The 15248-nt window shown below is 53.6% G+C and overlaps 1 protein-coding gene across 6 annotated transcripts in view; it reads left to right on the top strand.

The window, feature by feature from the left end:
- Positions 1-15248, top strand: part of ZDHHC3 (zinc finger DHHC-type palmitoyltransferase 3) — a 59551-nt gene that overhangs the window by 22327 nt on the left and 21976 nt on the right. For all 6 annotated transcript variants that reach the window (XM_040246775.1, XM_040246776.1, XM_040246774.1 and 3 more), the window contains exon 3: positions 10416-10540. In XM_040246775.1, the coding sequence (XP_040102709.1) occupies positions 10416-10540 (125 nt within the window). The remainder of the gene's footprint in view (positions 1-10415; positions 10541-15248) is intronic.

Genomic DNA, 15248 nt, shown 5'->3' with positions numbered 1-15248 from the left:
GCTCTATCACAAGTCAGTGCCCAGCCCAGATGGCACCTCTGTTCACACATGGGCCTGTGGAGATGGCACACACTGGCAGGCAGAGGCCTGTTGACCCAGTGTTAGCGCTGCTTGTGGGATTGCTGGAATACTTGTCACCTGAAGGAAACAAAGTATAAGGTTATGAGTGCCCCAAATACATGGGTACAAACCGTTTTCCCAGCAGCATCAACTTGACTGAACTGGAAGCAACTTATGGGCTCTTTCTCAAGATTTTCCGGTGCCCTTGCTCCTGGGGACACAAGGCTGAAAGACGTTATTTGTCTCAGCTTATAATTCTGGTGTCTGCTGGGCCCCAGGCACGCTTTCTTCCCTCACGATGCCCTGACAGGTGAGGTCCACCCTGTGTGATGAAGGCTGCGGCAGAAGGAAGCACGAGTAGGTGTGAAAGAAATCACCAGCCTAGGAATGGGGGGGCTGCCTGGAGGAGGTGGCGCCCAGGCCAGCTCTGATCAAAATAGTGGACAGGGGCAGGGAAGTTGGGGGTGGGGGGCAGGAAGACACTGTGAGCGTTCCAGGCACAGGGAGCGGCGTGCACAGAGACACACGAGTGTTGGGGTGTGGTGGTCTGGAGTGGAGAGAACCCAGGAGGATGGATTTGGGTTGGTCACGCGGCCAGAGTGCCAAAGAAGTGGAGTAGGTGTGGGATAATGGGGGCTGTCAAGAGGCACTGAGGATTTTAAACGCAGGAGTGATGAGATCAGGTTGTCACTGTACAAGGATCACCCCAGCAGCAGTGATCGGGCGCTGTGGGCTGGGGTCAAATGAATGCCAGTGTGTATCGGGTGCCTACCATATTCAGGGTCCTGAGCAGCCAGTTCAGCTGTGAGCAAGGCACACCGCGATCCCTGCCCTCCTGCCCAGCTCCTGGCCTAGGGTGTCGGGCAGTGAAGAACAAGCGAAGGAAGGAGGCAATTCCAGGGATCGGAAGAGCTTTTAAAGATCCAGGGGCTCTGGTGGGTGACTTTCTGGAGAGAAGCCAGACCGTTTGGAGGAAGGTGATCTGAGAAGGACCCCTGAGGCCTGAGAGTTATGAAGCAGTGCTCAGAGGCAGCACCCTGCAGACAGAGGACAGATACAGAGCCCCAGAGACAGGAGCGTGGTCGGCATGTTTGAGAAACAGGACTCACACCAGGCTGACCAGAGTGTGGTGAGTGGGGGTGAGAGGGGCTGGAAGAGGCGGGGAGGGCTGCGAAAGCCAGGCTGGGCAGGGCCTGTGGCCTCGTGAGAACCTTGTTCTCTCTCGTCAATTCAGTGGGAAGCCATCCGAGAGGCATGATGTGACCTGGTTTTGAAAAGGGTACTGCCTGGCTTGCGATGCGGGGGACTGAGGTGCAGCCAGGAGAAGCAGGAAGGTGAGAGCTGCGGCAGTGGGCCAGGCTGGACGTGGTGGCGGCTCAGACCAAGGTGGAAGCGGTGAGGGGCGGGGAGGAGAAGCTGCTGGACTCCGAATATGTTTGAAGCCGTCAATGCTCAGGTTTGCCTGCACGTTAGAATCCCCTTGGGCAGCTTTTGAAAAGTACTGATGCCATGGGCCTGCCCCCAGAGATTCTACTCTGATTGGTCTGGGGTGGGGCCCTGGGATTGGGGTGCTTTAAAGCTCCCAGATGTCCCTCCTATTCAGCCAGATCTGAGAACCGCCAGAGTGGCAGAAGGCATGAGGGGTCAGGGAGGGTGCTTTCCAGAGTCTTGGCGGGAGCAGCTGGGAGATCTGCTGGTGCCGCTTGTTGGATGGGAGAGCCTGGGGAGATCAGGTTTTGGAGGAGAAATCAAGGCTTCTGTTCTGGCCAAACTGCAGGTCTATTACATGTAAGCAGGGGCACCAGGTGGGCAGTAGGTAGCCAGGTCTGGGGCTGGTGGGGATTGGGGGTCAGAGCCTAGAGTGTGGAGGGAGGTTACTGGTTTCTATGAATAGAGGGCGTTAGATGTCAGGTGGGAGGGAGAGGAGGCTTCCACCCTGGCATTCCTGCTACCCTCACATGCGTATGTTCTTTAACCCCTCCATGGTGCCCCCTCCAAGGTCTTCCTCAGCCTGGCCCCTGGCAGGAGAGAATGAGCCTCACTGGCCTGTTGCTCGGCTTCCAACCCCAAACGTGTAAGAGCCGGAGTTGTCATATCCCAGACACCACCCAGCTTCTCAGAGGTTTGTCTTGCTGTTGGCCCCAAAGAAAACTGGGCAAACAAGTAATAAAGCCTCTGTCAAATAAACACCCACAGCAGTAAGGGGAGCAGCTCAGCGCATGTCCTGCCGACCTGCCCCATCTCAGGCTCCTCATGTTGCCTCCTGCCTGTCCCCAGTCCCAGCGGGTGACCACCTCATGCAAAAGAGAGACAGGTGGGCTGCAGAGCCCCGGGACACCCCCACGCCAGGTTCCAAGGGGCGGAGCTGGAAGCCCAGATCTCACCCTGAAAGCAGACACTAGGGGCTCCTTATTAACACTCCAGGCAGAGTCTGGTTTTAGAAAGACATCACTTCAAGATTCTAAGAAGTTTCCTATAGGGCTGTAATGTTTTGTAGGTCAGTTCATGCTGTGTATAATTTTTCAGAAAAGCTTATGCCCAGAGGTTATAAACAATGTATCATAACGTATACATTGTATATTGGTCAGAAAAACTTGTGTCCTAAGGCGTAAACAGTGTATAACAATGTATGCATTGTGTATCATTTTGGTTTGTTAGTGTTACTAGTAAAAGAAAACAAAACAAAAAAACCCTCCTATAGTCTCTTGCAGTTGCTGGTACCATTTTGAGCTCTGATGTTCTTATTCCAAATGTAGCATCAGAACAGGTCGCAACCACTGCAGCTTTCTGGACCATGTAGCAGTCACTTACTCCAACGTAGTTGTAAACAGGTCCACAGAGAGCTTGAACAGAAAAGGGAAGAAAGGACGGACCTGGATGCGGGCTCCCCTTTGAGCAGCGGGGTGAGAGGGCTGGGCCTGTGCAGAGGCAGAGGGGGGCATGGATGCAGAGCTCCCCTTTGAGCAGTGGGGTGAGAGGGTGCTGCCTGGAGGGGCAGGGTGTGGGGCACACGGCAGACTGGTGTTTGAGCGACATCCTCAGAGGAGCTCTCTGTGTTCCTAAAACACTTCAGACATAGAGAAGTCTGGAGTGGCACCACTGGCCCGGAGGAGGCCACCCCTTGAAGACAGCCTGGACTCCAGCTCTTACCTCGGCTCCTTTTCTCTCCCTGCCCCATCCCGATTTCACCACCTGTCCTTTTCCTGTTATAAGTACTCATCCTGGGAATGCTGGAATCCTCAGGAATCCTGAAGGATTCCATTTAAAATGTAGTTCTGGGTGGATTCCCTGGGGGTCCAGTGGTTAAGAATCTGCCTTCCAATGCCGGGGACATGGGTTCGATCCCTGCTTGGAGAAGACCCCCCACATGCCTTGGGGCAGCTAAGCCTGGGCACCACAGCTGCTAAACCTGCACACCACAGAGCCTGTGAGCCACAGTAAGAGAAGCCACTGCAAGGAGAGGGCTTCCAGGGTGGCCCTGGTGGTAAAGAACCCGCCTGCCAATGCAGGAGACGGCTCTCACGCATTTGGGGTTGGAAGCCGAGCAACAGGCCAGTGAGGCTCATTCTCTCCTGCGTCTGACTGCCAGGGGCCAGGCTGAGGAAGAGATGCGGGTTCGATCCCTGGGTCAAGAAGGTTCCCAAGAGAAGCGCATGGCAACCCACTCCAGTTTTGTTGCCTGGAGAATCCCCTGGACAGAGGAGCCTGGCGGGCCACAGTCCACGGGGTCGCAGAGAGTCAGACACGACTGAAGTGACTTAGCGCAGATGCACGCACACGCTGCAATGAGAAGCCCCCACACCACCACAGAGAGGAGCCGCTACTTGCCGCAGTTAGAGAAAGCCCATACACAGCCACAGAGATCCCGTGCAGCCCCCAAAATAATAGCTTCAGGTCTGGGACAGTGTCTGTCTCCCTGCAGATGCTTAAAGCTGAGAGTTGGTTTCTTTCTGTCCTGTCTTCTGGAAGCCCAAAGCCAGGTATACTACACGATCACAGCGGTTGTGGAAACCTTAGGATCAGTTGCCTCCCACCCCCCGCCTCCATTCTTTGGACCTAATTGTTTATGACCTCAAGTCTGAGATTAGAGAACAAGAGGACTAGAAATCAGTTCGGTTTAACCACATCGTGAAGGGAAAGAAAAGTCACCTGTCTGCCTGCCGGTGCCCCTCCCTGCCTTTGAACCCAGCCCTGTGAACACCTGGTTATAAACAGGCCTCACGTAACTATCTGAGACCGCCGCAGGCCGGCGACTGGAGTTTCAGCCGCCGAAACTGGAATAACGGACCTCACCTCAGCGTGCAGTTGCTCGGCCCTTCTGGAGTCTCTCTCAGTGAGCTTAGTGAGTGTCTGCTCGGGCTCGTCCCTCGGCAGAATGATGTCAGGCCCGTGGAAACACAGGGCGAGCAGCGCGGGGCCGCCCCGAGTGCCGCGAGGTGTGTGTGGGCGCTGAGTGCTGGACGCAGCCAGAGAAGGGCCTTGCACACTTGGCCCCCAGGCACTGGCGCTTTCCCTGGGTGGGTCGGGGACTTGCTCAGGGTTCACTTGAGGGCGCTACGTTCTCCCTCGTGCCTGGCAGCTTCTCATACCTGCCAGTGAGTAATCCATCAACCCCAGCTGGAAAATGTCTTTAGCTCCAGAGAGAAGAGGGTGATGAACTTGGAGGTTGCCCACCCCCTGCCTTTCTGCAAAGGAGACAGGCAGCCTTGTGGCACAGGCCGGGGCCAGTCACCTGTTCCTGGTAGGGGCAGAGTCTGGCTCCTGCCCAGACCAGCCAGTGTGCAGGGGCTGTGGTCCTGTGGCCCCTGAGACAAGGTAAGCAAGTCTTCGTACTTGTTGCCTGAAATGGAATGGTTGGTGCCTCTTGGTAACCTGTCTCTTCCGCGTTCCAAGTGTGTCCTTTCTATATCATCATATTATCCTGGATACTAATTAAAGGAGGCCTTATCATCTGGGGTCTGTTTCAGTCTTATTGTTCGTGCAGTGAGACAGTTCTTAGCAGGGGAAGGGGGTTATGGCATAAGGCAATTCAAAAGTCTCTTCGATCAGTTAACAGAAATATCTAATAGAGTTGCCCTTTGATTGCTGCGGTTCAGTCGCTCAGTCGTGTCCAACTCTCTGCGACTCCGTGCACTGCAGCATGCCAGGCATCCCTGTCCTTCACCATCTCCCAGAGTTGGCTCAAACTCATGTCCATCCAGCCATCTCATCTTCTGTCGCCCCCTTCACTTCCTGCCCTCAGTCTTTCCCAGCATCAGGGTCTTTTCCAATGAGTCAGTTCTTCACATCCGGTGCCCAGAGTATTGGAGCTTCAGCTTCAGCATCAGTCCTTCCAATGAATGTTCAGGCCTGGTTTCCATTAGATTCTGGACATGGGTCTGAATCCTGCCTCTGCCACTTATTAGTCACGCGATCTCAGAAACTTGCTTAACTCTTCTGCCTTAGTTACCTCACCTATAATATGAGGAATATCATAGTCTCTCTCATAGGTTTATTGTCAGAATTAATTGACAGTGTACAGTGAAGGAAGCCCTTGGAAGTGTGCCTGGCATAGAAGCAATCAATAAATGTCTGTTATGTCATCACTATTAACTCGGCTTGGATTTATTGAAGACTTGCTCCCTGCTAGGCCCTGGGCAATTCATTGGGCTGCAGATTACAGACATTGTCTCTGTCCTCCAGGAATTTACAGTCCTGGAGAAGAGATCAGTGCATAGTTAAATGATAGGTGTTATGAGACGAATAGAAACTGTGGCAGCACAAAGGCCAAGTGATGGCTCTGTCTCGGGCGTAGCCTGGGGCCGTTAGAAGGCAGAGGATGTGGTCCAGGCTTGGTGCAGGCCCAGGGCTTCCCTTGTGGCTCAGGTGGTAAAGAATCTTGTCTGCCAAATCAGGAGACGCAGGTTTGATCCCTGAATCCAGAAGATCCTCTGGAAAGGAAATGGCAACCCACTTGTGTTCTTGCTGGGAGGATTCCATGGACAGAGCAGCCTGCTGGGCTGTAGTCCATGGGGTCGCAGAGAGTCGGACACACGAGCAGGAGGCAGGGACGAGCCTGAGACCGGAGGGGAGGTGCCGGTGTGGGTCCCTGAGGGCACAAGAGGGAGACTTGCAGAGCACAGAGCTCTGGGCTCGTCCGGGGGTGGGGCTCTCGGGAGAGAGATGACATTGAAGGCGTGGTTCAGGGCTGGGTCTCAGTGACCTTACCTGGGCGCTGCCCAGGAGCTTGGGCTCTGTACCACATGAGGGCTCTGGGGAGCCAGGGAAGGCTTTTTTTAGGCAAAGGGAATAACATGATCAGATTCACATTTTAGAAAGTTGACTCTGGGAAACGGGGAGGCATAGAGGTGAGGCTGCCAGATGCAAGGGAGAGCCTGGAGGCAGGCAGACCTGGGGACTCTAGTGTCTGGGACGCACGGTGATGGGGCTCAACTAAGGCCATGAGCATGGCGTGGAGGGGAGGATATTGGAGTCAGCGTAATACGGGATCACATTAGCTCAGTGGAGTAGGTGGGAGTGTGGGGCGGAGGGTTAGAGGAATTGAGGATGACTACTGGGCATCTACCCCCAGGCAGATGGGTGTCCCATGGGCTGGGGCAGGGGGGTGGGGGGAGAATAGGAAGGAGAGTTTGGGGAGCAAGAGGTGGGGTCAGTTTTAGCAGGTTGAATTGGGAGGAGGGGAAGGGGTTGGATTATTTTGTCTGAATGCTTTTGAACAACCAGGTAGAAACACGTTCAGCTGCAAAAGAAGTCCGAGTTGGAACTGGTGGTGGGGGAAGGTTGTCTGGGGAGTGCAGGATGAACGGGATGAGGGCAGCTGGTGGAGCCCCTACAGACACCCAGGTCCAGGATGGGCAGAGACCCCGAGGGCGTGGAGCAGCCACAGGAAAGTGACAGGCGAGGAACCGGTAAGAGAGGGCGGAGGACTGACGTTTGGACTTGGCCACAGGGAGTTCTCATTGGCCTGATGAGGGTGGTTCCCTGTTACGGAGGCAGTAGGGGCCAGAGAGCGTGAAATGGAGTCGGGGTGAGCAGAGCGCATGCAACTCCGGAGAGGCTTAGATGTGATGGGGAGAGCCTGGAGTCTCCTCTAAGCTCAAAGAAGGGAAAGCTCTGAGGTAGACGGATGAGCCTCTGGGTGTCCAGGGATGGGGGTAGGGAGAGGAGGAGTCAGGAGGGGGTTACTTCAGCAGCCTCAGTTTCCTCTGACATGGACAGGGAAGTGAGTAGGGGTTGAGAAAGGTACTGGAAGTTTGGGCTAGCCACTGAAGGGAATGGATGATGGAGGCATATCATGCCTCCTGCCCCCAGATTCAATGGATTCCACTGCAGGGTGAAATCGATTTTAGAAGCTTATGAGCATTTTTTATGGGTGTGTAGATTTTTGAAAAAGTGTTTGTAGCTTACTGTGTGGGCTTCCCAGGTGGCACGAGTAGTAAAGAACCCACCTGCCGATGCAGGAGGCGTAAGAGACGCGGGTTCGATCCCTGGGTTGGGAAGATGCCCTGGAGGAGGCCAGAGCAACCCACTCCAGTACTCTTGCCTATGACATCCCATGAAACAGAGGAGCCTGGTGGGCTACCGTCCATGGGGTGGCAGAGTCAGACACGACCGAAGCGACTCAGCACACACAGCTTACTGTGTACAGGAGAAAAGACTGGAAGACTGTACTCGAAAATGTTAATAGTACTAATCTTTGGATGATAGAGTCAGAGGGGTGGGCCTTCCCCGTTTTTAAAATTCTCTTTCTGCATTTTTAAAAGTTTCGAACAAGTATTATTTTGGAAATGAGGAAAAGATGAGTAAGTTTTGCTCTGCCGGGGTGCAGTAACGTGGAAGCTTTGAGCCATCCCTGTGAGATACAAGCGGTGGGTGGACGTAGAGGGTGTTTCTCTTAATGCAAGTACGACAACCGTTCGATCACTGGCAGAAATGTCTCGGCGGGCCTTCCAACTCCGTGTCGTCTTATCAGAATCAAATGGAACAAACTTCCTTACCATGAACGAGTACATTCTGAAATCTGTGGAGATGAGCCCCCGGGAGCCCCTTTTTTTTTTTTTTTTTTTTTTAAAGAAGGACAGAGAAAGGGAGGAAGGACGGATCCCTCAGCTCAGGGACTGGTCCGGCTCGTCTCTAGCACTGCGAGGGGGGCTTCCTGGGTGGGTGGGGTCTCGCCTGGATGGGAGTGTGCCTCCAAGGAGATGTGTGCAAGAGGGAGTTTCATGGAGGGGAAACTTTTGGAAAAAAGACTGTGGTCTTGAATCGAAGTTTCTCTGGCTGGGGTCTGGAATAGCAGGTGGGAATGAGAAGACCAAAAGACAGCTCCGGTTGCCCTTGGTGTTGTAAAGCTCTTGTAGCCCTTATGGGGGGAGAGGGGTCTCCTGAGGTTTACAGCAAATTCTGGTGGCAGGCACCTGAAACACGGGACCTAGGGAAGAAACTAAAAGCAACTTCCATTTAGGAAAACCGCCCGATTGCCTCATCTCCTTGGGAAGACGGTGTTCTTAGCGCTTTTCGCCTGTACGCGTGACAACAGTGACTTCCAGATGTGGTTCTTTGGCTTCAGGATCCATGAAAGGTCACGTGGTTGCCCAAACTCAGTTGCTTTTTTACATTAAAGAGAATTTAAAATACAGTCCTCTGGACTTTCCTGCAACACTTCTTCCTGGGTCAGCGCCCTTCCCAGGCCCCTGTCAAAGTCCATCAGGGTGGTCTGGGCCCTGGTTTGCCTCTGAAGACTTCCAGACCCTGATGCTCCATTGGTGCCTTAACGGGGACCCTCAGCTGTCTCAGGATGAGACACATCACAGCACCTCGGTTACAAAATCCTGAAAAGTTGCTCATAGTCCTGCTCTGGATAGCTCCTTCCTGAGTATTTTTCCTGGTTTTCAAATGAGTTTTTTTCCTTATTGTAGAAGCCACATGTTCATACTGGAATATTTAAGAAATATAAGTTAATTAAAAATTACTGTGATTTTACTACATGAGATAACCATTAATACTTGACACACACATGTGCGTCTGTATTTGTGTAAGTGTGATCTTTACCAAAATGGGCTTGTAGTCTACATGCTGTTTGAGAATCTACTTTTCCCTTTAACAGACTATCATAGATGTTTCCTGTGTCAATAACTGTGTACTTTCATGGCATATTTGGTGTCAGCTGTTGGTCCCTCATTCATGTCCAACTCTTTGTGACCCCGTGGACTGTAGCCCGCCAGCCTCCTCTGTCCATGGAATTCTCCAGGCAAGAATACTGGAGTGAGTTGCCATTCCTTTCTCCAGGGGCTATTCCCGACCCAGGGATTGAACCTGGGTCTCCTGAATTGCAGGTGGATTCTTTTACTATGAGCACCAGGGAAGTCTGCCCAACTATGTCCTAAATAACCTTATGTGTACCAGGTAGTCCTTGCCTACCAAAGTTTGTTTGCTTTTAAAATTTCTATGACGAGTTCTTCTGGTATCTGTTCTTCTGGTATCTGTATTTTGCAGACCAGATTTTTTTTTTTTTTTTTTTACTTCTCTTTTGAACTTTTAGAAAAAATTATAATGAAATACTTGAGATAGTCAAAAAGGTATCAAGGATAATATGATGACCATTCATGTGTTTACCTCCCAGCTTTGTAAATTAAAAAAAAATTACAAAGGTTAGCCCCTTTGTATGCCCCACCCTCACCCTACTTCATTCCACCCCTAGCCTCCCCACCACCACAGAGCTGATCATTTTCCTGGGTCACGTCTGCTTTTCAGCATCTTGGTGTGGAGAGCACGTTGAATATTTGAGGGCAGTGGTTCACAGTTGCTTGTGGATTCATAAGAACGAAACACAAGATTACCAGTCCACGACAACAGTCCTGGTAAAAAAGAAAATAACTCTTGATTCCATTTTATACAGAACCCAGTAACATTCAGAGCTGTGAATTTTGACCTGGGTGAACTGGACTGTTTGATGTGATCATCCCCAGTGAACACTCACAAGAACTGAAGCAGTCCCTGGGAAATCTAATGTAGGCCAAAATAGTAGTTGATGAGTCAGACCCTCAGTGAAATATTTACTGATACATAGGAGAGGACGCGTTCAGCGAAAACAATTTTAGTAGAATGGAAACAAGAGGTCATCAGAAACGATGTGACTGTGCAGTGTGGACAATTATTCACTTTTCCCAGGGTAATTTTCCCAAGGTAAATTCTTATCGTCGGTGTTGGCATAACTCTGAACGGAATCCACATGTTGTTGGCATGAAGATGTCCTGTCCCCGTGCGTGGAGCTGCTACTTTCGAATGACGGCCGCCTCCGTGGTATGTCACAACCGAGGGCGCCCCTAGCCTGACCCCGACGTCTCTCTTCCTTACAGGGGGCAGTCCCCAAAGGAAACGCCACTAAGGAATTCATCGAGAGTTTGCAGCTGAAGCCCGGGCAGGTGGTGTATAAATGCCCCAAGTGCTGCAGCATCAAGCCTGACCGAGCCCACCACTGCAGGTACGCTGTGCCCGCCCAGGCCCTGCTCGCCCCTGCCCCCGCCACAGCCCTCCACATGCCCCCAACGGCGCCATCACCACCACCACCACCACCACCCCCTGGGCACGCAGTGACCGCTGCAGCTCTCCCTCCCGCCTCCACAGGCGGGCAGGGATGGGAAAGGGTGTTGGGTCTGGGCCCAGGACACTTATCACACGAGTCGGCTTTGCCACGCTGGCTGGAGGGCCCCACCCAGGCCCTCGCCCTTCTCCGCTCCGTGTCCATGTCTGAAACTGAGTGGATTTCTGCCCTTCCTGCCTCACAGCTTTATTACTGTGTGAAGGGTGCACGAGGCAAAGCTGTAGAAAGTCATTCTGGGCATGTCTAGTGCCTGACGTCCTTGAGGGGGCAGGTCCAGTTTCACAGAAATTGGAGATTTCACCTGCTTTCTTCCTGGCATTGAGGACCATGGAAGCTCGTGGGCGTCCTCAGGGTGGGTGGGTCATGCTAATGTGGATGGCCACAGGGAAATGAAGGGGTTATCCTTGAAGGAAAAGAACAACTTTTCTTAAAAACAAAACTTCTAGAGGTCTGACCATTGTAGAATTCGGCCAAAAAAGCCATTTCCCCATTTTATGTGCAGTGATTTTTCCCTTTCGATTTTCAGATTTCTTTGTTCTTTTGAGTCTTCTATGCCAAAAAAAAAAATAAACTTGTAGGTAAATATTGCGCTTCATCATGACAAGAGAACTTTAATGCTAAATTACAGAAATGCAAGCATGTCACTTGGTCCCTTTTTCACATGAGTGTGTGTGGGGGCTGGAGAGGGGCTGCAGAGGAATGAACCGCCTCCCAGTGTCAGGAGGTATCGTCAGCCTGATGCTGTGGAAGCATCTGGGCTTTGTGAGAGGTCCGAGCGGCTGAAAGGTGGCTTTTCTGTGTGGGCTGCGCTGCCCACCTCTCGGAGGAAAGCAGTCAGTCTCCACATCTGGGTGCCGTGCTGTGGTCGGCTCCCGACAGCTGCTGTGTCCCGGGCACCTCAGCCCACCCCATCTCATCATCGTCGTTCCCATGGTCACCCCCAGAGATGGCTTCGCCATAGCACCCACTCACCCTGGATGAGGAATTAAGGCTGTCTGTCTTTCCGTCTGTCTGAGAGAGTGAGTTGAAACCCTCCCCAGCTACTTGCTACTTCTCAAGGGTAAGGGCCAAGATGGGCAGAGGCCACAGGAATTGCTGTCTTCCGTGGGGTCTTCTGTCCCTGGGTCAGCTTGTTTCTGAGATCTGTATTAGAAACTAATTCAAAGAGGGAGGCACCCATCTAGCCTCCCCCCCTGAGGCTTGGGAAGCCAGCTGCCTTCACCTCCCGCATGCCGTGGTTCCTCGCGGTATCCGGTGTGGTGGAGCAATGCTCAGCTCAGCACTGGAAGGGCAGTGCTGTCCCGGTCACACCAGGGACCATCTCTCAGAGCCTCTGCTTTCTCCTTTATAAAAAGGGTTGTTCCTCCTAGCTCGTGAGGATTCAGTATGAATATCTGTCTGTTAGTGGAGGAATGTGGAGCGTTGGGGATGTGCCGGGTTTACACAGGCTGGACCAGAAACAGGGAAGGGTGAGCTTTGTAGAAAGCACTCAGGCAACCACAGTGGTCCTCTTCTCTTTCCTCCCCACCGCCGGGCATTTCCTCACCGCCTCCTCCTCACTTCCTCCACAGGATGATCCGAGGGAGGTATTCTTGAGTGCTAGTAAACAAACTCAAACTCAGAGAAACTCGAGTGACGATGCCTGTGCGTGGCCTGTTCCTGTCTCGGGAAACGTGTGCTGGCAGCCATTCCTTGGTGATCGCTCGCAGTGGCCCGGGCCATCTAGGCACCCACGGCTTCGGGTGAGCAGAGTCCCCAGCACACCAGACAGAGCTGGGCTTGTGGCTGGTGGAGCCAAGGGGCCTGTTGCCCTGCTGGAGAGAGTGGGCATCAGTCCTTCTGCTCTGGTGAAGAGGCCACTGTTTGTGCCCAGCTCTCTGCTTCCTCTCCTCCCAGAAGAGAATTTGAAATTTGTAGAATTTGAAACCATCTCTTTGCCCTCAGCTCTGACGGGTGCCACGCATATTCCCTGACATTGACTTGTGGGTGCTCCTTCCAGCCTGGTGGTCTGTGAGTGGGTCTTCCTTCCAACCAGGCTGCTTTCTTCTTGACATCGAGGACCGCAGAAGCATGTGGAAGTCGTCGGGGTGGGCAGGCCATGCTGACACGACGGTCAGGGCGTTAGGCTTATGTGTTAGGTTCTTTCTGCACAAGGAGGTGGAGATGTCTGACCTCGGCGAAACCTCATATTCCTCCCCACCTCCCAACACACGCACGCACATGGACACACACACACAGGCTGAGACTACCGTGGGCTGCTTAGGCCCCTGCCAGCTTGTTTCGTCTTTCTCGTGCCCTGTTTGAGCACTTGTTGTTGTTGTTTTGTTGTTGTTGTTGTCGTCGTCGTCGTCGTCTAGTCACTCAGTGGTGTCCGACTTTTTTCTACCCCGCGGATTTTAGTCCACCAGGCTCCTCTGTCCAGGGAATTCTCTATGCAAGAATACGGGAATGGGTAGCCATGCCCTTCTCCAGGGGATCTTCCCAACCCAGGGATCGAACCCTGGTCTCCTGCTTGGCAGGCAGATTGTTTACATCTGAGCCACCAGGGAAGCCCACCTGGGCACAGCCTTACCCCAGATTGTTCTGAGCTGAGACCAGAATGCTGGAGATGTCTTTTTTTGCTTATAATTTTAATTACAGTGAGTGAGGTGTGAGATGAAAGCCTCTATGCAGAGCCTGGTCCCCTTGGGACCTACTAGCTGTGTTCCTTTCTCTTTCTGTGCTGTGGTGTCCCCGCCTGGGGCGGTGGAACCTGTCTCCTCATCTGTAGTGTCAGAGCCTTCACTCCGCTGACCCTTGCTAAGCTAACCCCAGGCTTGGCTCTGGGCTATAGTGGTGGAGGGGAGACGGCCCTGACTCAGGAGCTTACCACCCAGGCAGGACAGATACAGCTTGATGGGTGCCGCTGTAGGGAGGGTGGGCAGAAGCCCTCAGCTGCTTCTTGGAGCCTGAGGGCCAAGGAACCCATGTGTCTCCCTGGAGAAGGAGGCACGAGCCCCAGGAAACCTGAATGCATGGGACCCAGTGAGCTCTTCCAGGCTTTCCAGGGAAGCGCTTTGGGGATGGACACTGGTAGGGAACCTGGAGGAGGACGGGAGAAGCCCCCTCCCTCATCTGAAACCAGGAGGGGCCTAGGGGGACCCTGAAGTCAGGAGCACCCAAAAGAACCTCCAGGGAGGACCCTTGGTCCTTTCAGTGACTGCCGTAGCGCGCTTAGGAGGTGCCTGTGCCCAGGCGTCTCACATGGGAGCCACTGAAGCTGGCGCAGGAGAGGAGCCAGGGGAGGGGGTTTCCCCGGGAGGTGAGCGTGGAGAGAGGACCCTCTGGGCGCCCGTGCGGCCACTGTGCCGGGGGGAAGGGACACAGTGAGCCTCCTGCCCGCTGGGGGCTGGGCAGAAAGCTAGCTCCGGGGTGTAAGTTCCCAGTCGGTGGGGTGTCAGGGGCTGTGGAAGACCCACATGTTTTCCTCCTCCCCCTGATGGCTGGTGCCTGAAATGAAGTAGCCAGGCAAGTGAGGGCGGTCTCCCCTGGGGCCTGGAGCATCCTTCACCTGGCGGCCTGCAGACCTACCCCAGGCCTTGCCCCTGGCACTCTCCCAGCCCGTCCCACAGCCGCTCAGACCAGGCGTTCATGAGCCGTGGGTCTGTTGGCCTCCGAAGAGAGCCTCCAAGCCTCCTGCATGGATGGACCTCCCCACCCATGTGTGCCACCACTCGACCCGGGAGCACCGCTTCTGAACAAGTCTGTAAGCCAGAGCGGGGGCAGCGTCTTGGCCTGTCCTGTCTCTGCAAATAGGAAAGAAACTCAGAGGCACTCTGGACAGCGTTTGCAGCTCTCGGTTGGCTGTACTCCTGCCTGCTCCCGGAAGGACGAGCCGTGTTCTGATTTGACTGCCCAGAGAGACTCGCCCATGGTGAAACCCATCTTCCCAGATTCACACTTGGCCTCTTCATGGAGGCTGGGAGGAGAGAGCAAAGGACAGATTTGCTTAGCCTCTGACAGCTCTCAGAGGAAGCCAGGCACCTTGGCACCTCTCTGCTGCTGAGTACACACTGTCTTGGAGCACCCACCTTAAATCCCTTTTACAAAATAGTGGGAGTGGAAGAGAAGCTGCTCAAGAGCCTAGAGCAGGGAGATGGTCACCCTCAGGGGTTCCCTTGATGGGGAGGGGGTTGAGAAACCCCAGAGCTGAGGAAGGACGTGGAAGAGATGGTCTACAGGGCTGGTTCCACGGTGGGAATGTTGCGTGAGGCCCGGGGCGCAGGGAGCTTTGCTGCCTGCTCGTCGGGGCTTGCCAGATTGTACACTGGGAACAAGGAAAACCTACTCATTTATTCATTCATCCAGATTGTAACAGAGACAGGGCACCTGGCCTTCTGCTTGTTGCCCTCCCTGGTCCTTTCATGCATCCTTTTCTTAACGCTGCCTTTCTGGCTCCCAAGGAGACTCTGGCGCTGGGCTAGCATCTCTGAAGTGTGCTCATTTCCCACAGGCCTGTGTTATCACGAGCCTCTGAAGCTGTGGGAAGAACGAGGGTGGAGACCAGCATGACACCCCCGCTGGTCTGAGCCAGTATCTCTCCTCACTT

The sequence above is a fragment of the Oryx dammah genome, unplaced genomic scaffold (assembly GCF_014754425.2).
Source record: "Oryx dammah isolate SB20612 unplaced genomic scaffold, SCBI_Odam_1.1 HiC_scaffold_9, whole genome shotgun sequence".
NCBI lineage: Eukaryota > Metazoa > Chordata > Mammalia > Artiodactyla > Bovidae > Oryx > Oryx dammah.
Note: the sequence above shows the minus strand (reverse complement) of the source record. Positions and strands in the feature narration are given on the sequence as shown.